The sequence below is a fragment of the Balaenoptera acutorostrata genome, chromosome 1 (assembly GCF_949987535.1).
Source record: "Balaenoptera acutorostrata chromosome 1, mBalAcu1.1, whole genome shotgun sequence".
Lineage (NCBI taxonomy): Eukaryota > Metazoa > Chordata > Mammalia > Artiodactyla > Balaenopteridae > Balaenoptera > Balaenoptera acutorostrata.
The window spans coordinates 174,808,017-174,829,090 of NC_080064.1; the positions used below are offsets into that span (position 1 = coordinate 174,808,017).

The 21,074-nt window shown below is 50.7% G+C and overlaps 1 protein-coding gene across 1 annotated transcript; it reads left to right on the forward strand.

The window, feature by feature from the left end:
• The first annotated feature begins 3,549 nt into the window (after nt 1–3,549).
• On the forward strand, nt 3,550–20,894 carry PIGR (polymeric immunoglobulin receptor). The gene is made up of 11 exons (XM_007171562.3): nt 3,550–3,678; nt 10,722–10,817; nt 11,555–11,899; nt 12,640–13,293; nt 14,485–14,817; nt 15,390–15,713; nt 16,620–16,794; nt 17,187–17,308; nt 17,946–18,077; nt 18,201–18,259; nt 19,310–20,894. Exons 2-11 carry the CDS (start codon nt 10,775–10,777, stop codon nt 19,403–19,405), a joined length of 2,283 nt encoding a protein of 760 aa, XP_007171624.2. The 5' UTR covers nt 3,550–3,678; nt 10,722–10,774; the 3' UTR covers nt 19,406–20,894.
• The last annotated feature ends 180 nt before the right edge of the window (nt 20,895–21,074 follow it).

Genomic DNA, 21,074 nt, shown 5'->3' on the forward strand with positions numbered 1-21,074 from the left:
TGTTGTGGGCATAATTTTGTGGTAAATTGATCGAACTGGTCATGGGCATAGTAGATGCTTGTGGTAGGCTGAAAAATGGCCTCCCAAAGACATGTACACCTCCTGATCCCTAGAATCTGTAAATGTGATCTTATTTGAGAAAAGGGTCTTTGCAGTTGTAATTCAGTTCAGGATCTTGAGATGAGGAGATCATCCTGGATTATCCGGGTGGACCCCAAATGCCATCACAAGTGTCCTTATAAGAGAGGCAGAGAAACATTTGAGATACACTTTCAGAAGACAATGTGAGCCCAAGGACAGAGATCGGAGTGGTGTGGCTACAAGCCAAAGAGTGCCAAGGAAGGCCAGCAGCCACCAGGAGCTAGAAGAGGCAAGGATCAGGTTCTTCCCCAGAGCTTCCAGAGGGAGCACAGCACCCACGCCTTGATTTCAGACTTTTGGCCTCTAGAACCAAGAGATAATACATTTCAGCTGTTTTAAGCCACACAGGTTGTAGTACTTTGTTACAGCAGCCACAGGACTCTAATGCGGTGCTCGATCAAAACACAGAATCCTAGAACTGGAAAAGCCTTGGAGACCATTTGGTCCAGCCCCCCCATTCAACAGATGAAACGACTGCAGCCCTAAAGGGGGAAGTGATTTGGCAAAGGTCGCTCAGCAAGTTAGAGGCAGAGCCAGAGCCACGATACAGGCGTTCTGTCCCCAGACCAGGGCTCTGCACTTCCCCACACTGACTCATGCCGAGTCCCAGAGTCGTGAAAGCCAAATGAGAAGCCGTTCTCATTATTATATTCTTCTCATATGATTATTTTAAGAGGGAGGGGGAGCTTTTAAGCAGATGAAGTGATGGCAGTTTTGGAGGTATAATTCCTGTTGCTATCATCACTATTGAGTTGGGTAGTTGGACCCTCTTGGCCAGTCTCTCCTCTCTCAGGACTGGGAGGCAGGGGCTATGTCTTAGGGCCAGTGGGTTCCCGGTGGGGAAACCACAGTGAAAGAGGGGGAGCTGGGGGACTCTAATCACACCACCAGCATGTGGCTGAGCCCAAAATAGGACGCAGGGTCTTGACTTTGTGGTTCTTCCCTGGGTTCTACTTCTCATTTTCTTCTTTCCCTAAGCTGGATTACTAATCCAGGCGGGTCTTGGATATGTAGGGCGGGGCGGGGGTGTGTGGGGGAACGGTATGCTAAGATAGTCTTGGGGACTCCTGGGAATACAGCAGAACATGATCGAGGAACCTTCCCACCATCACAGACTACAGGAATAGGAGTGGAGATCTGGGGCCCCCAAGGCAGCATGAGAAGCAACTGTTTCATGGATGTGCTTCCCTCCCTGCCCACAGGCTTACACTCATCGAGGTTCTGTCTTAGTGCTCAGTGGGCCTCTCTTAACCCCAACTCCAGCCCAGACAACACAATGTATCCCTGCTTTGGAGGAAATCGGTTAATGAGACTAAGAAAACAAAACCTACAAATATCTTGACAATTGAGTTCCAAAGGAGAGAGAGATAAGAAGGAAAACCTTTGAAAGGAGCTATAATCTGGCAGAACCAGGATGTTCCCCTAACTGTCCCCAAACCATCTCCATCTCCCCTCACATCGTCCCACTTCACATTGACACTGGAACTGGGAGGAAGAACAATTGCCGAAGGGGAAGAAAGATGGCTTAGCTATCGATGCATCTTTGTGCCTTCCCACCCATCACCATCAGGCTTAGATCAGGGCTGCAGTCAGGAGAGGAGGTTGACAATGACGGAGAGATCCAGAAGGGTTTGGAGATGCCAGAGCCAAGTGGGCCTGTGCCTTGCTTGTCCTGTATACAACTTTGGTGGTCAGCATCTTGCCAATGTCCTTTGCAGCCCCAGTTACATGGGGACAATTGAGCACAGAAGGCTACAAGGGGTGTTGGGGAGAATGCGCCTCTGAGGCACACGATCTCCCGAAGGCATCAGAAAGATGCAGATGAGCCACATTTGCCCTGCATACACAAGAAGGGCGAGGAAGGGCTGAGGGGGCCCGGAGGTCCTACCCGAAGGAGCCCAGATGAAGTGACAAGTAGAACACAGAGTGGACAGCAGACCTCTCAGGATGGGCCAGTATAAAGGCCCCCAACCAGCAGGGCACATTACACCTCAGTGGATGGGACTATTTCCTTCTGGTGCATGAGGCCAACATAGAACCATGACAAAGCAAGGCCAGCGTGATGGGGCCCTCCTTCCCACTGCCTCGACAGTTACACTGGCACAAGCCACCCCCTCACCCATGCCCACTTCCCCAGGGTTCACATAATCACCAGAGGAGAGAGGGGAGACAAAAAGGAAAGAAAATCCAGAATGAGACTGAGTTTTGAATCGGGAGTAAAGTGACTGAGATATCGTTGAATTGGACCAACTTTGCCCAGAAGTGATTAGGTAACTTTTTTCTTACATCAGTCAGATTGTGGGTTTAGGGTCTAAAATTAAGCTCCATAATAGAAAACCTGGTTTCTTTTCTTGCCATCCAAACCTGTGATCGCGAGTTGATAGCCTGCTGTGACTGAGTGGTTAGCTAAAATAAGACCTGGGCTCTGACTGCCTTGCGTTTTTCCGGGACTCTATTTCCCCTTTCCTCCTTCCCCTTTTGGGGTTCAGTCTGTAGGATGCTGTAGGAGAGCCTGGGCCAGCCCTGCGCAGGTATGATGGGGCAGGATCCTGTGGGGGGGGCATGGTGAGGGGTGGAGGACGCACATGTGTGTTGGGGAGTGGGCTTCACTTGTGTGACTCCGGACTAGGATCATTTGGGTTGCTCCTGGGAGTCCTAACTGGGTCAGGTCAGGGAGGCACCAAGGACTAACTGAGTCAGGGAAGGAGGTTTCTACCCCAGCTCTGCCTGTCAGCGCCCTCTTTGCCGAGACGCCAAGCCCAGGTTCCAACAAAACTCCAAGGTCTGCCATTCCCGGGGGAGCTCAGAGGCAGCCAGAATCTCCAATTCTTCTAGTGAGTGAGGAGGGAAGAGCACGGTCCCCGGGGTCCTGGGAGCTCTGGAGCTGGCAAAAGGGGCTCTGCAGGAGATGCGTAACAAGTGGACTTAATCCAGGCTCAATAGCCCAGGGAGTGGGGGACATGTTGCCAGGTGAATGGAGATATGAGTCCAAGGATGTGAGGCTATTCCTACCACCTATACCCCTTCCAATGCATATCGATTCCACACTGTGCCCTGGGCTAGGTGTTTCACATCTAATATCTGGTTATGTCCACAACCTGTAGGTTTGGTATTACTCTCCCTATTTTCCAGCTGAAAAGAAATGTGAAGGTGACTTGCCTAGGATCTTGCAGCTAGAAAGCAACAGAACAGGCTTTTCATGCTCGATACCCCGTCTCACATCCTGCAGCTGTAAAGATGGAGGATTCCCAAGGAACAGAGTCTCCCAAGGTCAAGGAGAAGCAAGTGGTGCCAGCCAGGAAAGCCAAAAGGAAAGGAAAGCAAGGGATCTGTGGGAGTCACGTGCCACTGGCCAGCCGCCATGCCCATGGGAGAGTGTCCCTTTAAGAGCCCAGGTGTGGGTCAAGCACCACACACAGTTTCAGTTTTGGCAGCAGTATCCAGTGTCCTGCCGGAGGCTTCTAGAAAGGCAAGGGTTGCGGACTGGTCAGCAGGCTGTGCCCAAGAAACTGACAGGATAGAAGGAAGTGGCTAAAAGTAAGTGTGGCTGCTCTGGGATCCCCAAAGGGATGCCATCTGGGAAGGGCCCGGGATGGTGACTCAGGCAGTGCCCTCTGCGTGCGTGACTCCCAGCTTTCAGACAGCGGGGTGAGGAGAACGTGGTCGCGGCCTGTGTGCCCGAGCATGTTGTGGGAGAGTAGACAGGCACAGCCTGGAGAGCTGAGTAAGGACGCATGGGTGAAAGCTCAGCAGGTGGGAAGAAGGGATGTCTTGGGTCAACACATGCAGCTCTGCTCTAAGTTTGGTCTCTGAATTCCCTACTAACTCCTTTATAACTTAACTGTGACCTTAGGCAAGTCACCTAATCTCTCTCTCAGTCTCGGTTTCCTAATGTGTAAAATGGGGATACAAATAAGGCATTGGCCTCACTTAGGGTGGATGTGAGATTCAAATGAGAAAACGTGTGGAATTGCTTTGAAAACTCTAGAGCGAAATAACAGTTGTTTGGTGTTTTTCAGTTCGGTTCAGTTATTCCAGGACTATTGAGCACCAGAAAGGCCTGGGTAGAATAAGGCGTATGCAGTGCCTGGCGCGAGGCAGGTACTCTTCTAGTCCTTGAAGCTTTCCACCTCCAGCTTTCTGGTGAGGGCACAGGCAGCCCCTTTTTCCCGGCTTCGAAGAGGCTCTGAGATCCTTTCCAATTTCAACCCAGCTTTGCTCTCGCAGATTCCTGCCACTTCGAGGTATAGTGTGTATCACTGTATCATCCTGCACCTGCTAAAGTGGGAAAAATGAGGTCCTTCCTGGGAAAGTGAGTAAGGCAGGCAGAGCCCCCTCCCAGGCATAGGCAGCATTCCCCAGTCCTGATGTTCCTCCTGGCTCTGCAGCCCGGAGGCCTCAGACATAGGCTTTCCCCTGGCGCATCCCGAGAGCATCCCCAGGCCAGCCAGGGGACCCTCCGGCACAAGCTCAGCTGCTGTGCAAGCTCCGTCTCTCACCACCCCCACTTCCCTTTTTGCAACTGCCCTGGGCCACCTAAGCTGCTGGCGCTGTTTTGCACCACAGCCTTCGCCATCACGCTCCCCCTTCACTAGGGGAATTACAGGTCCCTGAACACCTGGAGATGAGATATGCCAATTCATGGGTTAGGGTAGAAGGCAACTCTCTGGTCTGCCCAGAGCCAGCTCTGAAACTCTCCATCCATCTCTCTCCCTGGCCTTGGGTGTGGTGATGTAGCAGAAAAAGCAATGAACCAGGAGCCAGGAGAGCAGCTAGCTGTCTCTTAGCCTGTCTCTTAGCACCTCTAGATGCTGGGGCTTTATTTTACAAATAGTGTGATAGCAGCAGCTTCCAAGTAGTAAACACACTTACCCTTGGCTTTCACAGCTTCATTCCCTTCCCAACTGAAACAAACCTGGGAGGTAGGCAGGGTAGGTATCACAATCCCATTTTACAGTTGAGGAAACTAAGACTGTGAGTTAATGTGAGTGGTGTAAGTTCACCCAGCAAGTACAAATGACAACATTTTGGGGCAGTCATTTTGATATGGTCATGGGGACATTCTGACATCACCTAAAAAACACAATACCCAACTTTAAAAACAATAACATTATTCATGCATGTGCTCAGCAGAGATCCCCTCATCTCTGTCTTGCCCCCTCTTTGGGTGGGCTGAAGCTGGGAGCCCAAAGTCCCTGGCGTTGACACAGTGTGATGAAGTAGAAAGAAGCTTTGAAGGCAATGTGTCTGGTTATAGGAAACGAACGTAGCATGCCGTACACATGGTAAGTGCTAAATAAATAGCAGCCAGTATTATTTTTCAGGAAGAAATTTCTCTGTTGGCACCTACCTCTGGCTTCAAATAGAGTCTCTTCACAGGAACTACCTTTCCTGTGAAAAGCAGAGAGGCGAGAACTGGACTAACTTCTCCTCTAAGATTGGATTTCCTGCTCCCTCCCCTCCTGACTGCTTCCTCTCAACTCTAAGACCCTCTGCAGTACAGCATAGTGACTAAAATCTTGTACTCTTGACCCAGAATGCCTGTATTTGAATCCCAGCCCAGCCACTTACCTACTGTGTAACTGTGGACAAATGTCTTACTTCTCCGGGCCTCAACCGTCTCATCTGTGAAATGGGTTTACCCATTTTATCCTACCTTCTAGGGTGGTTGTGAAGATTAAATGAGTTAACACATGTAAAGCACTTGAAAATGACTCAGTACGTGCTAGCTATAATTATGATCCCTCACTTCTAACCTAGTCCTCTTTCAGGCCATGCTGCTCTAATCTGAGCAGCTCCCCCGAGTCTTCAAAGGACGCTCAGCAAACAGACTTCTGTTCTCTCACTCTAAGACAGGAAAAACAGAAGACTGTGTTGATTTTAGAGAGGCTATGGGCAAGGAACTATTTTTTTTTTTAAGCCCAGCACCATGCTTAGGACTTTACATATGTTGCTTCATTTAATCCTTACAGCGACTCACTTTACTAGGTACAATTATCTCCAGTTTACAGATGAGAACTTGGGGCTCAATGAGTTTAAATAGCCTGCCCCAAATCACACAACCCCCAAGTAAGAGAGACGATAGCCAAGCTGAGGAGTCCATGCTCTGTGCTACTCTCCAAGTGCACAGCAACCGTAAAAGTTAAGTGCACAGACACTCACCCTCCTGTGCTAACGAGTAATTGCAACCTCTTACAGTGGAAGAGCACTTTACACTATTCAGAGTGCTTCCATATATATTAACCTGTTATTCCACTCCATAGTCCCCCATCCCACAGTAGCCCTTCAACTAGAAGAGTCAGGGACCATGATGTCCATTTTACAGATGGGAAAGTTGAGACAGCATATTTTGCCCAAGTGGTAGAGCTCCTCTGGTAGCCTGTGACAGAGCAGGACTCTGGACCTCTGGGTTCTCTTCCATCCTCCATGCTCCTCTTCATGCTACTTTCCCTTGAGTGCCCAGAACAAAGAAGCTATTGGGCAAAGTGAGAGAAATCAGCTCAAACTTTGCCCTTCTCAGAGAGGGAATGAGGATGTAACCATTCCCAATCCAATCAGTCTTTGCTGAGCAGCTGGTCTTTGCCAGGCACTCTCTGGAGAGCAAGGTCTTCTGGAGATGGGGAGATTGATCTCAGTTGACTCTAACTTCCAGGAGCTTGCCATCTGGTAGAGTGGGTGAGGTAAACACTTACACGTCAGGGTAGAATGGGATGGAGTCAATAACAGGGGTTCTCAGTCTTTGTCAAAAGGCCATCTGAAAATCCACAAGTCTTATTCCCAGACCTTCATGAAGCTTGTATCCCAAATGCTTAATTTCTGCTGAAGTCTTGCATTCCGACTTTTGACAGGAATGGAACCAGAAAGTCTTGGGTCTTTCTAGCTCATATATCCTTTGGACCCTGTGGTTGCTCTCTCTCCATCTCCCTGCCCTCTGGAGTTCCGATTTCTTTTCTCCAACACTGCCTTTACTTGGAGATTCTCCCACAATCCAGGGCTTCCATAAACTCCATAACCTCTCCTATGCTCCTGCCTGTCACTACAAGTCTGAGGCCCTTCCAGACTACACAGACTGCCCTCCCTCCCCTCGCGATGCTGTGGTTTCCAGGCTCACTCTAGTCTGTGCTCGGCCTCTGCACCCCTGGGAGAGGAGAGTGATAGTCCCACATGGACCCAGGCAGCGCCTCTCCTGGCCATGCAGTCCAGGCCAAGGAAAGCTCCTTCCCCGGCCAGACCAGCCACTCCCTGCTCCTCTGAGCCCCAAGCTTCCTGTTCCCCCAAGTTCACACTCACAGGCAAACAGGTGAAGGGCCCAGAGATGCTGAGGGCCTGTGCTCACCAGCAGCCAAGCCAGGACCTGATCCAGGAGAGCCTTCTCCCTCTGAAAAAGGAGAAAAACCTAAGATTAGATGGACAGAGATTTGACTCCAAGCCATGAGAGCTGAAGACCAACCACTCTAACTTCAGGGGAGCTAGCTAGGTTAATTCTATGAGGAGATAGACTCTGCTATTCAGCAGGGCCTACACCCTGCCCCAACCCACAATTGTGTAGACATACATTATGAATATTTCAGGGTCAGTAACTTGGTAAAATGAGAATGATTTAGAATATCCCAGCCTGACTAGTGAAAATACGGCTCCTTTTTTAAGAGCCAGAAAATGTACCTTCCTGCATGATATACTAGCCCATGTAGATCCCAAAAGAACAAGTCCCTCTGAGCGTCCAAGTAGTGATAATAGGGTAGCGATTCGATCCCACTCTGCTGTGGAGTCTTGGGGCCAAGAATCTCTCTAACCCTTAGATTTCCCATCTGCACGTGAAGATATTATTTATCCCTTGGGTGGCTGAGATGATGGATGAAGTCATATAAGACGAGAAGGTAGCAAAGCATCTGGTGCATACTAGGTGCCCGATAAATATTATGCTCTTCTTTCCTTCCTAAAGCAAATCCTTTGACTCCAGCCCCAGCTACCAAGGAACTGGGGCCTCCCTGAGACCTGAATCTCCCAGGTTTGGGAGAAAGTCTGGTTTTGAGAGGAAGGGATTTCTAATGATTCGCAAAGCCCAGGGTCCTTTCAGCTGTGAACAGAGAAATTGTGTTTCAAGTTTAGCTTTGAGCAGAGATTTCCTGCTCTTGAGAGCATGGGGGCACGGGAGGAGTTCAATATCCCTGGGGACTGGACTGTGTGTTTCCTCACCAAGGTCAACTTCTACCAGATTTGCCCTCCCCCTGCGCATGCCTGGTGATGGCATCCCTGGTGTGAGGTTATGCAAAGGGTAATGGGTACGTGTGCGCATCCTCCCCGGACGTGGACCTTCACAGCCACCCAAGCATGTCACAGATGAGAGAAGCCTGGGCTGGCAGTCAGGACCCCCGCTTTGGAAAATCTGGCATCTGACTCTATGTAACCCAAGGCAAATTGCTTTTACCAGTCCAGAGGAGGGGCTGCATCCTCCAGCTCAGCCTATGGGAAGACCGACTCCAGTCTCACAGAAATATTAGGAAGCTTGTTGATCTCAGGTGAGAACAGCGACCAGAACCAGACAGCTGCTGTTGGCTTGGGCTGCTTAAAGCACGTGGCATTGTGTCCTCCCACTGGCCACTGCAACCAAGGCCAGCGCAAATGGCAGGTGGTAGAGTCCTTGGGACTCTGCAGCGAGCCCGTCCCAAGTGTTCCAGAGGAGAGAGACTTCCCAGCCCTCTGACCCCTGCTCCCACCTGGGAGTCAATCCCATGGCCACCACGGTGCCCACTCAGGTGGTCCTGCAGCCAGCGTTGCCTGAGCACATCCAGGCTAGGGCGGACGCTGGCATTTGGCTAAGGCCCCACTCCAGAAGTTAATCATTGGCCTGGTATGAAAAGTCCAGGGCAGTTAACTAGAATCAAGAGAGCCTCGAGCTGCCACCCGACACCCATATCTGTCCCCACCTCCCCTAACCCGCTCCTCTTACTTTTCTGAAGAACTGGAGAAACAGAATACCTTTATCTCCACAAGGAAATAAAAAGGTGCCTTGCTGGGAAATTCCCTCACGGAAAAGAAAGAACCAAGATAAACAGCTCTATTTCCTTTGGCTCAAGCTAGCGGAGGGCATCTCTGGGAGCAGGAACAGGGCCAAGGCAGTAAGGGAGCCTGGGAGATGCTTCTCCACGCTCCCTGCTGCTTAGAGCGTCCTTATCTCTATGGGTGCTGGTTACTGCCCAGCACCTGTTAACACAGTTTTCTCCTTTCACACTCTCATCGTCAATCCATTCCAAAGTTGAAAGCCTGTCACAGTCCGTGGGAAAGTGAGGACTCCCCTCTTCACCTCTCTCCTCCTTTAGGCTGCAGTCTGGGTCCAGAGGACAGCTGTGGTCAGGCTGGGCCCTGGGGCCCTCAACCCTCCCCAGCCCTGGGCTATGTCCACAGATGTTACAAGGTCCACACGTGCTGCACCCTCCGAGTGGCCTTACCTTGGATTCTCCATCTTCGTCTGACCGACCTCAGCAACCAGGATAACAGAGGCCATCACACCTACATTTTTAACCCCAACCCTATAACTGAGTCAGTGGGAAATCGTGGGCAGATCACTCAGCATCTCAAGACCTTGATTTTCTTATCTATGAAATGGTTGTAACTACAACTGTTCTGTTTTATTTAAAGGGAACTTACAGAGCTCCAGTGAAATAGTGTAAATGATAATGCTTTGATAAGCAAAGGGGGCTCTACAAATAACAGGAATAAGCGTGAGGGATAAGCATCCCACTCTATTTGAGGTGCAACACAGTGCAGTAAGAGAGGCTCAGAGCTTAGACCCTGGGGGTCAGACAAAGCAGGATTCAGGTCTTGCCCACCTCCTCCACTCCCACCCTACCTATCCCCACACTTAATCCTTGTGTGAACGCGGGGAAAGCACTTAACATTAAAGCTTTCATTTCCTCCTACGTAAAATGTGGATAAGAATGCCCATCTCCTCAGCAGCAACAACAACAACAACAAAAATAGAATACCCACCTCCTAGGGGTGATATCAAGTTTAAATGAGATGATACAGGTACATTATTTAACACAGTGCCTGGAACATGGTACAAGGACCATTCATGGTGGTTATGACCATCATCATCGCTTTAATCCTTGCTAGGCTGCCTCTATGCATCTCTACTTACTCATATGACACGCCATAAAATACGCCAGCCCCCCTCCACCTCCCAGAGATGTAGGGAGGGCAGCTGGGACAGAGAGGTGGAGCCACTATTTGGTAGTAACCAATTATCCAGTGAGCTGTTCCTGAGCTGTAATGGATCTTGCCCAGGACCATGACCCCCGGATAGGGATACAGAGGAAATGACACACGTGCGTGTCCCTACCCTAAAGGAACTTGCAGCTTAGTTGAGAAGATGAAAATCTACTTATACCTATTAAGGAACAAAAAAGCATTGTGGATGATGGGACTTTGAACTGTAATAGGAAAGGCGGAGCCATTCATTCTTCCACAGGTTTTATGTCGGTTACTGGAGATACAAAATCAAACAGGTGTTGCAGGAACTCGGTCAACTAGTCTTGGAAGACAAAGGCACTTCATCACCTCGTGCTATTGTCTTTCAGCAACCACGCAAGAAGGCGGTCTGGGTGGCACAGCCCCACGGGAGCCACCAGCGATGTTGCTCCTCTTCTTCGCCTGCCTGCTGGCTGTCTTCCCAGGTGTGTCGGCCAGGTCCCAGCCCACCCCTATCCCAGACCCAGTTCCCTGGGGGCCCTGAAATCAGGCCAGTCCCCAAGGATGTCCCTTGCAAAGCTTGCTTACTCCTTGAGGAGCAACCACACAGACAATGCAGAGAGGCCCCAGCTGAAAATGGATTGGTGAGCCAGCACTGGGGATGGGGAACAGAGATGGCACTTCCTCATTTGAAGGTCAGGGGTCTGGTGAAGGGTCTTCACTGGGAATAAAGAAAACAAGACCTTGACCTTGAACGAAACATCACTATGAGTTGCTTTGGGGTTTTGGGGAAATGACTTATCCTTGTGGCTCTTAATATTTTTATCTGGAAAAAAAAGCAAAATAATCTGAAAAGCTTTTTCAGAAATATAAGGAAATAACAGATAACAGATGAAAAAATGTAGCACCCCACGAGGGTTGTTTAAAAAAAAAAAAAAAATATATATATATATATATACACACACAAGGGATATCACTCAATAAGTTTGCCATTCCGTTTTCCTTAAAATGGTTATCATTAATGAATTACGATTAAAATTTAAGAATTGTTTAATAGTTTTGCAATTTAGCAATTGCCTAGCTTGTAGCACATGGTAATTAATCCACAGAAGGCACATGTCTTGGGAGGAAACGTTCATGTCCTCAGCGTGGGCTGTCTGGAGTCTCTCGGCAGGCTGTACCCTCCTGCAGCCTCGGAAAGCCTCTGTCTCTGTCCCCACAGTGGTCTCCATGAAGAGTCCCATATTCGGTCCCCAGGAGGTGAGCAGCGTGGAAGGCAGCTCCGTGTCCATCAAGTGCTACTACCCGGCCACCTCCGTCAACCGGCATACCCGGAAGTACTGGTGCCGGCAGGGAGCCAGGGGCCGCTGCACTACCCTCATCTCCTCAGAGGGCTACGTCTCCAAGGACTATGAGGGCAGGGCCAACCTCACCAACTTCCCAGAGAGCGGCACATTTGTGACAAACATCAGCCATCTCACTCGGAATGACTCGGGGCTCTACAAGTGTGGTCTGGGCATTAGCAGCCGAGGCCTGTCCTTTGATGTGAGCCTGGAAGTCAGTCAAGGTAAGGATCCAGGTGCCTTAGACTTCTGGGGAGAAGTGAGAGGGAATCATCCCAGGAGCAACAGGAAGGCCTGAGGAAGGCTCTCCTGAGAGGGCATGGGGAAGGCTAGGGGTCCATCTGGAGGAAAGGATTTTGCATAATAGAATATGGAAACGAGACAGATGGGACCTACTTGGTGGTGGGGTGCGGGGGCACTTTTCTAGGTCTTCAGGGCCTGAAACATTTCAGGTTTTACTAAGGCTCTAGCTTAGACGAGCATGAGGGGGATGGCTTCTCTCATTATATTTGTTGCAGGAGGGACAAGAGGCCCATGAGCAGGGAGAGATTCATAGGGACCCTTAAATTCCTGCTATTAGAGCCCCCTTCAGATCAAGACCTTGGGTCACCAGAAGGCTTCTTTAAAAATATATTTTCTAACCTGAGATCCATTAGTCCATCAAAACTCTCAGCGTAAAGTAAATGATCAGTTCTTGCCCAAAGTCCACAAGATTGGATGTAGTAAGTGATACAGGTGTAAGTATCAAGACAGAATAGAGGAGGGAGCGATTAATGCCAGCTTGGGAAGCCTTCATAGAGGAGGCAGCAGTAAAGTTGGGCCTTGGTAGACATTCTGACAGTGTTCCTCTGGAAAAGAGGGCACTCCAGGTGACAGGCACACCCAGCCCTCAAGGGGAACATTGAGTAGTCCTATGTTGCAAGAAAGCAAAATCACAACTTGCCCCCCGCCCCTCATCCTGCAGTTCCTGGGCAGATAAATGGCGGCCACGTCTACACAGCAGACCTGGGCAGAACAGTGACCATCAACTGCCCTTTCAAGGCTGTGAATTCTGAGAAGAGGAAATCTTTGTGCAAGAAGACAGGCCAGGACTGCATGCTAGTCATCGACTCCACTGGGTATGTGAGCCCCAGCTACAGCAACAGAGTACGTCTCTCTATTCAGGGTACCAGCCAATTAGTGTTTAGCGTTGTCATCAACCGAATCCAGCTCAGCGATGCTGGGATGTATGTCTGCCAGGCTGGGGACGATGCCAGCGCCGATAAGAGCAATGCTGACCTCCAAGTGCTGAAGCCCGAGACTGAGCTGATTTATGGAGACCTGAGGGGCTCGGTGACCTTTGACTGTGCCCTGGGCCCCGAGATGGCAAAAGAGGCCAAATTTCTGTGCCGGCTAAAAAATGGGGAAGCTTGCAATGTGATCATCAACACGCTGGGGAAGAAGGCTCAGGACTTTGAGGGCAGGATCCTGTTGACTCCCAAGGATAATGGTTTCTTCAGTGTGCACGTCACCAGCCTGAGGAAAGAGGATGCAGGGCTCTACCTGTGTGGAGCCAACTCTGATGGTGAGCCTCAGGAAGGCTGGCCCACCCAGGCTTGGCAACTCTTCATCAATGAAGGTGAGACCTGAGTCGGGGAGAGGGAAGAGGTGGGCAGTCTGGCAGGGGAGAGCCTCACTGGCTCCCTGTGAATCTATTTAATCTCCGTCAGTCAGCTGACAATATCTGCTCACTGACGAGCCCTGGATCAGATGTTCTGTGGGCAGCTGTACAAGAGAGCTATAAGACATAGCCTCTGCCTTGTGTGATCTCCTAACTCTTCTCCTCTGTTATCAAAGGGCTTTGATGGCCGTCCCTGATCAATAGGAATGAGGGGAGTGAAGCTCCTGATTGAGACCAGACCTGTAGATTGTCTGGGTTTCAGAGAGCCGTGGTGAGGACATAACACGGAGTCTCCCTGACCCTCGAGCAGCATGGCACCTCCTCCTTCACACTCAGATGGAAGAAGTCTTGACCGATGTTGGTCGCAAAGCTTTCCCAGGAAGGCAGTGCCCCAGCTTCTAAAATCTCCCCTCCAACATCTCTTAGGGTTATTTGTTATTCAGCAGGTTAAATCCCTGCTCCTTCTCACCCTGGAGCACTCCACACAGAGTTACCCTCATGAGAAACAGTGAACTAGTACTTGAAGTTCATGGTCACTGCCCTTGTGACTTTCCTGTAAGGGGCTCACATTCCCTGTACATCATTTCTCCATCTAGCTTGGTCCTCACCACATCCCTCAGCATCTTCAGTCGTCCAGAGTTCTCACAGAACCTCAACTTTAGCTTCTTGGAGAGAGGCCATGCTTCTCTTGGACATGGCCCTCAGTCGGGGTGCTCAACAATTAAACTTATCTGTGCTACATAGTGTATATTTTAAATCATACTGTTCTAATACATTTTCTTAATTTGGAGAAAAAACATCTGGCCATTTTGTGGGACAAGCTAATAAACAGACAAAAACTTACCTAGGCAGAGATTTTTTAAGAAGCCCAAGGAGAAAGGCTAATAGTCTCTCTTTAAACTCCTTCCATTCTCTGCTCAGAATAAGGTGGGGAAGGGATCAAGGTCACCAGACCAGTGGGGAAGTCTCCTGGAGGCTGGGTGAAGGCTCCAGTGCTGGGCTCTGTGACATTAGGAAAATCTTCTTCACTTTCTCAGGCGGGTGAGGTGATTGGTCTAAACCTCACTCTCCACCCTGGCTGAGCCCACGGGGAAGAGGCTGCCCAGACCACAATGCGTTCTCCCTTCCCATCCCTGTCTGTGCTTCTAGAGACCGCGATTCCCCCAAGTCGGTCTGTGGTGAAAGGAGTGGTGGGAAGCTCCGTGGCCGTGTCCTGCGCCTACAACCCGAAGGAAACAGACAGCCTGAAGTACTGGTGTCGCTGGCAAGAGACTGAAAATGGCCGCTGCCCGCAGCTGGTGCAGAGCGAGGGGCTGGTCAAGGAGCAGTACGAGGGCAGGCTCGCACTGTACGAGGAGCCAGGCAATGGCACCTACACCGTCATCCTCAACCAGCTCACCCCCCAGGACGCCGGCTTCTACTGGTGTTTGACCAACGGCGATACTCGCTGGAGGTCCATGGTGGAGCTCAAGATTGTAGAAGGTAATTGCTGAACTGGGGCAAGAGGGAAGGCAGGCAGCCCCAGGACCCCTCCAGTCAGCAGCAACATCACCCCCCAACCACTCTGCCTCCCACCTTCCCCCACCTCCATGCTGATGGAGAGAGCCCACCTGCTCATACCTGTATCAAGCACCCGCCCCCCACCTGTTCACACCTGTAACAAACCCTTTCCTGCCCCACACTCTTCAAACTACCACACGTAGCACCTCCTGTGATCATGAGCATCTGCTTCTTTTACAGTATATACGGCATCAGCTGAGTAGAGTATGGCTGTCTTGAGTCTAGGAGAGCAGATAACAACAAGGAAAGCAAACTGAAGTCATTAGCAAGGTCTATGGTCTGTGATAGACTAGAGTGACTCACGGTGGTCACCAATAATCTATTACATAGGCACATAATTACAAGTGCTTTTGTGTTCAGTATAGTGTGTTTATTTACCATGCTGTCCAAAGAGGAAATAGGCTGTGGACAAAGCACCCCCCTAGTCCCCCAGTCACTTTTCTGCGGCATCACCAGCGCTGACTTCTGTGCCTATTTCTCCCTCCCTGCTCCAGGAGAACCAAGCCTCAAGGTACCCAAGAATGTCAAGGCTTGGCTGGGAGAGACCCTCAAGGTCTCCTGCCACTTCCCCTGCAAATACTACTCCTACGAGAAGTACTGGTGTAAGTGGAGCAACAGAGGCTGCAGGGCCCTGCCCAGCCAGGACGAAGGCCCCAGCCAGGCCTTTGTGAACTGCGACCAGAAGAGCCGGATCGTCTCCCTGAACCTGAACTCCGTCACCAGCGAGGACGAAGGCTGGTACTGGTGCGGAGTGAAGGAGGGCCACCAATACGGAGAGACCGTGGCTGTCTATGTGGCGGTAGAGAAGAGGGTGAAGGGTGAGTCTCCGAGGGCCATGCCCACGTACCCTGGGACCCCACAGAAAGCTGCCTAAGAACATCTCCATCAGGGGTGGCCCCTAGGTTTGGCTAGAAGAGGCGGGGGTGGGGGGTGGGGTAGATTATGCCCCCACCTGGTCTAACTTAGCCTTCCAGAAAGGGCATCCCAATAAATATACAAACTAATTAAAAATAGTGGATTTGCCATTTAACCTCAGTTTCAAGACAAGTCCCATAGTTGCTCCTTCAGGCCACTTTGAAGCCCTTTCTATACAGAGAGATCTTCTTCTATATGTAGAAATGTCAAAGTCACTCTTATATGCATCATACTCTGCCAAAGTCTGCTCAAAAGAGGGCCAGATAACCTTCATGTACAAGGTCTGATAAAGAAAATCGGGGCAATATCTTCTAATAAGTTTGCATTTCAAGCCTCTTTTTAAAATATCACATGAAATGTTTTATCCCTAATGAAGGTACTTTTAGTCCCTCCAGAAATCCGATTATGTCAGCATCTAGCTGGTCAGGCTCACTGAGGGAACCCTAACCAAGCTATCACCAGGGGGCAGCATTATGGCGCCCAGCCCTGTAGTCAAGAGGCCCTGGGCAGGGTTTCAAAGCTGTGAAAAATCTCCCTGTCCACAAATGATGGGTCAGCCCTTATGCATAGCTGGATCTAATGACACGGAACCTTGTAGATGGAAGTGAATTTGGTATGAATGGGACAGAGATCATCTGTGACAAGCTAGAGAAGACCATCACTCCTGTTTCTAGTGTCCTTCGAGACCCTATCCTAACAGTCTTGAAATCTCACCCTGACCCTGGGATTCCTAATGAAGTCCCACTCCCCAGACTCCCTAAACTCAAGGACAGAAAGAACCATAATCCAGCCCCCTCTGCTCTCTCCAGGATCCCAAGATGCCAGTGGAGTGAATGCTGCTCCTGGTGAGGAGGCGATAGAGCCGAGGGCCAGGGAGACTGAGAACAAAGTCCTTCTGGGTCCCAGCCTTTTTGCAGAGGGAAGAGCAGGGAAGGATACTGAAGATCGAGCTGGTGGGAGCGGAGCATCCGCAGATCCCGGCAGGTGAGGAGGGATTTGGGACTCCCCACCTAGAGAACATTCTGGAGACCAAGGACCTGAGGTTGGGCTACCAGGCCCAAAGAGGAGAGCCTGTCCGCTTCTTGACAGTGGAGGCAGCCCTCACTGCCTCGGTTTGTGCTCTCTGCCCTTCTCCCGCAACCAGTGCGGTGTTCACCATTCAGTTCAATTTCCCAGTCCGGGTGTGCAGGCAAGGCCCAGTCCTCAGCTTTGTCCTGTCTAGGAGGGCTTCTTAGAAGAACAGAGATCGGGCGGCTGTATCAGGAGGACGCAATGGATTAACCAGGAAGGAAGAACTGGCTGTAGCCAACGAGCCAGCACCTCCTGGGATCCCCAGTGTCCCTTGCAGGGACTAACTCAATTAATGCTTCCTCCAGCTCTGCAGGACAAGGTGGGGGCTCCAAAGCGCTGGTCTCCACCCTGGTGCCCCTGGCCCTGGTGCTGGCTGCAGGGGCCGTGGCGATTGGGGTGGTCAGAGCCCGACACAGGAAGAATGTCGGTGAGTCCCGGGGTGCTCCCTGCCCCCCACCTCCAACCCTGAGCCTCAGTCCTGGCTCAGCGGCCCTGAGGGGAATTGCCATGATCTGTTCTCTTTTATCAGCTCAAAGGAAGGGTCCAGGAAAGTGAGGTGGGGAATTATAAACCCACACATGCTCAAAGCTTACATTAAGTGCTGTGGTCCAAATGCCGTCATCTCTGCTGGAAGTCCATCTTCAATTGCTGGGGGTCTAAGTTCAGAGGCGTAGCCACTGGGAAGAGGAGGGCAGGGTGCCGGGAAACCTGGGCTTCCAGCCTGGTGTGAGGACCAGTCAGCTGTGTGACTCGGGGTGTCCCAGTTTCATACCTCTGGTTTCCTCACGGCTCAAGACAGGGATAAGAATAACCATCTCTGAGGACAAAACAAGGTCCTGCGCATTGCAAGTTTGCAGAGTGATGAAGAAAGGTCAGCGACTGTTGAGTCTAGATTGTCTGTGAAAAGGGACTGGGGAGGAGACTCGGGTCATTTCCATTCTGCCTTGGGTCCTAGTCAGAGACGAGCAGCAGAGAACTTGCCCCCCTTCAGCTCTCCTGTGGGGTTCCCTCGGGGACGCCCCGGCCTCCATCTCTACACCAACTCCTCTTTCCCCCCCTGACAGACCGGATTTCAATCAGAAGCTACAGGACAGACATTAGCATGTCAGACTTCGAGAACTCCAGGGATTTTGGAGCCCATGACAACATGGGCGCCTCTCCAGACACTCAGGAGACAACTCTCGAAGGAAAAGACGGTACATCTCTCACTCAAGGGAATGCCCAGTCCCTGGGGAACAAGAATTAGCCCTGACTCTGCATCTGGGACGGGAATAGGAGGCCAGGGAGGGCTGATCTACCCTCCCCTGCTCTACACACAGAGTTCGCCACCACTACCGAGGATGCCATGGAGAAGGAAGAACCCAAGAAGGCGAAAAGGGTGAGGGCAAGGAGGGAGGAGGCCTCACGCGGGTGACGAGGAAATGCAGCATGAGGGACTGCAGTTAGACATCAGGAGAAACCACCTCAGAGTGGGGCTGGTGCCAGAGTAGGGAAGGGGGTGTAAACAGTATTTGGAAAGTGCATCTTTCTGGTTGTGGTGTTGACGTGGCTGAGGCCCAGGCAGGAGGTAAGCTGCGTTTATAGGCTGTAAACTGGCAGGAGGGAGGGAGACGGCAGTGGCGGGGAGCAGGGGGAGTGGTTGGCAGGGGATGAGGAAGGCAAATGCATTAAAGATTCAGCCACAGGGTGGGCAGGTCAAATGTCAAACGCTGGCAGTTAGGCGGGTGCTCTTCCCAGGCCATGGGACCCATAGACTCAGGTCACCACCCTCGCTTGAGGTTTTGTGGGGACCAGCATTTTCCCTGGGGCTGGAAGACATTTGCTCATGGGAGGCACTGATAGTCACTAGAGGCCCCTTCCCACCCCAACCAAGTGCCACGTTACTTGAAATCCTGCCTGCCTTTGGGTCACATGTTACCCTCTCCTCGTACTTCCCTGATCCCAAGGCACTAACGCTTGTTATCATATCTACTCTCCCTGGCGGCAGCAGAAATCCCAGCACTGGGAACAATTAGGGGAATGAGTCAGTCCTGGAGACAGCCTTCCCCTCCAGCCTGGTGTTGTGTCTCTGAACTGGTAGAGAAAGAAAAATGTAAACCTTGTAGCTGACGCCAGCCTAGGCCACCTTGGCCGTGACCGGGGGCAGGGCTTCCGGGGACGGGCCCAGGCAACAGAGATGGTTCCACTCCATGTGTTGGAAGGAAGTAGTGAGACACAGGGAGATATTTTTAGAAGCTGCAACTTTCCGTTTCTCAAAATTAGTCCCTCTTGGTGAGCACGGTGGCTGGAATGAGAACAGTGGGTCAACACAGTCTTGGGTTGTTTAGGCCAAGATTATGAATTTAGGATACTTAGTGCATCCCCTCCCTCCGACCCCCATTCCCTGAGCCAATGCCCAAACACTGACCCCTCTCCTGTTGCCCCCTAGTCATCCAAGGAGGAAGCCGACATGGCCTACACCGCCTTCCTGCTCCAGACCAACAACATGGCCGCTGCCACCCAGGACGGCCCCGGAGAAGCCTAGACAGAGCCCTGGCTGCACCCATCCCTCCGCACGTGGCAATCACGTTCCGAATCACGTTGATCCTCAGGGCCCTCAGCTCCAGGGCTCCACTCCCTGCACTCACACCCCACCTAGGCTTTTCCTACCTGTCCTCAGAGGGTATGTTGGTCCCTTCTCGGTGGCATCCAAGCCTGGCTTACTTGTTCCTGTTGGGGGTGAGGTGATGTGAGGCATTCCCACCTACAGCTTATTCCTAATGAAAGAACTAAGGTGTGGGAGGAGAATTAAGATCTAAGGGGACCTCTCAGAAAGAAAAGGGACCACAGTGGGTGGGGAGACAATTTCAGAAAGCCATTCAGGGCTTCTCTGCACCCTTGTTTGGGGATGTCAGTGGGATTCTCCCTTCCACTCCATCCCCGAATCTCCCAATCCCCCACTCCCTTCCATCTTCTCTTCTTTCCCTCATTAAAAATACGCATTTGGATACTCACTAGATTCCAGGCTCTCTGCTAGACACCGGGACAGATAGGCCACAAACCCGGCTAGCAACCTTTCTAAAAACATCACTGAATCCCTGGAAGCCACAGCATCTCCATGTATTTACACTCACTAAAATCCTCATCAGGTATTCTCACCTCTGCCTATACTGGGAGAAATCATAAAATGTCTGGAGTCCTGAGGCCTTAGGGATTATGTAACACGGGCATACATACAAGGAATCAAAAACACATTCTTACCATTTTACAGGTGAGAAAATTGAGGTCCTAAGAGGTGAAGAAGTTTGTCCAAGGGCAGCAAATGAGATACACTAGTGTCAAAGCTAGATTTCGCATCTCCTGTCTCCATATAAGAGCCTCTGCTCTCCTGATGGAGCCAGAATTCTACAGTAAGGAGAAGGAGGAGGAGGAGAAAAATGTAAATAGAGACTGGTCTTTCACAAGCCCCACCTCAGGGAAGACACCCCTTTCCCTTCCTGTCACTCACAGAGACCTAATAGGGTAAGAGAACGGTCAAACACTCATAACCCCTGTATTTGAAGAGTTCTGAGTGAAAGGGGAGAAAAGAGGGGGTTTGATGGTGCCAAGGAGGGGCTGATCTCCAAAGAGCTAAGGTTTTAAGGTCTTTTTCCCTCTAAGCTCTGTACTTCAACTAGCACCTACGAGCTGGCACTTGCTAACAAATCAAAAATGTGAATTAATTAATAATTAAAGACAGTGATTGCCACCAAGGAGGCTCAGACTGCATTTGTCCCCCATACCATTTGTTTCCCGGGCAACCCTTTCAGAGCAGTTTTGCTGTGGTCCCACTTTTAGACACCCCAGAACATGTATCTAAACCAGAGTTCCCCCCACCTCCAATGCTGGGCTGAGGGAGGCTAGGGGACACCTTGCACGTGGGACCAAGATTCTCTTCAATAAAAGAACACTTTGGCGTCTACACCAGTGGTCAAGATGCCAAAGCTCTGTAAGGGAAGACTCTCTATGATGGAATAAACTGAAAGCAGATATAACCAGTGCTCCTCTTAGGCATTAAAAAAAATCTTGGTACAGAATCCATGGAACACCTGACCTTAAATCTCATACCTCCCTGGGGTATCCTCCAAGATCAAGAGGCTATTAAGCAAAACTCAAGTAACCAAATGAATAAACTCCCTCCATAGACTAGAGGCTAGTTAGATGATGAGTTAGGT

Excerpts from the sequence above, each read along its gene's own strand:
- PIGR (XM_007171562.3), top strand. The coding sequence starts at position 10,775 with ATGTTGCTCCTCTTCTTCGCCTGCCTGCTGGCTGTCTTCCCAG. Across the intron at positions 14,818-15,389 it reads GGAGCTCAAGATTGTAGAAG|GAGAACCAAGCCTCAAGGTA; the intron begins GTAATTGCTGAA and ends TCCCTGCTCCAG. Across the intron at positions 15,714-16,619 it reads GGTAGAGAAGAGGGTGAAGG|GATCCCAAGATGCCAGTGGA; the intron begins GTGAGTCTCCGA and ends TGCTCTCTCCAG.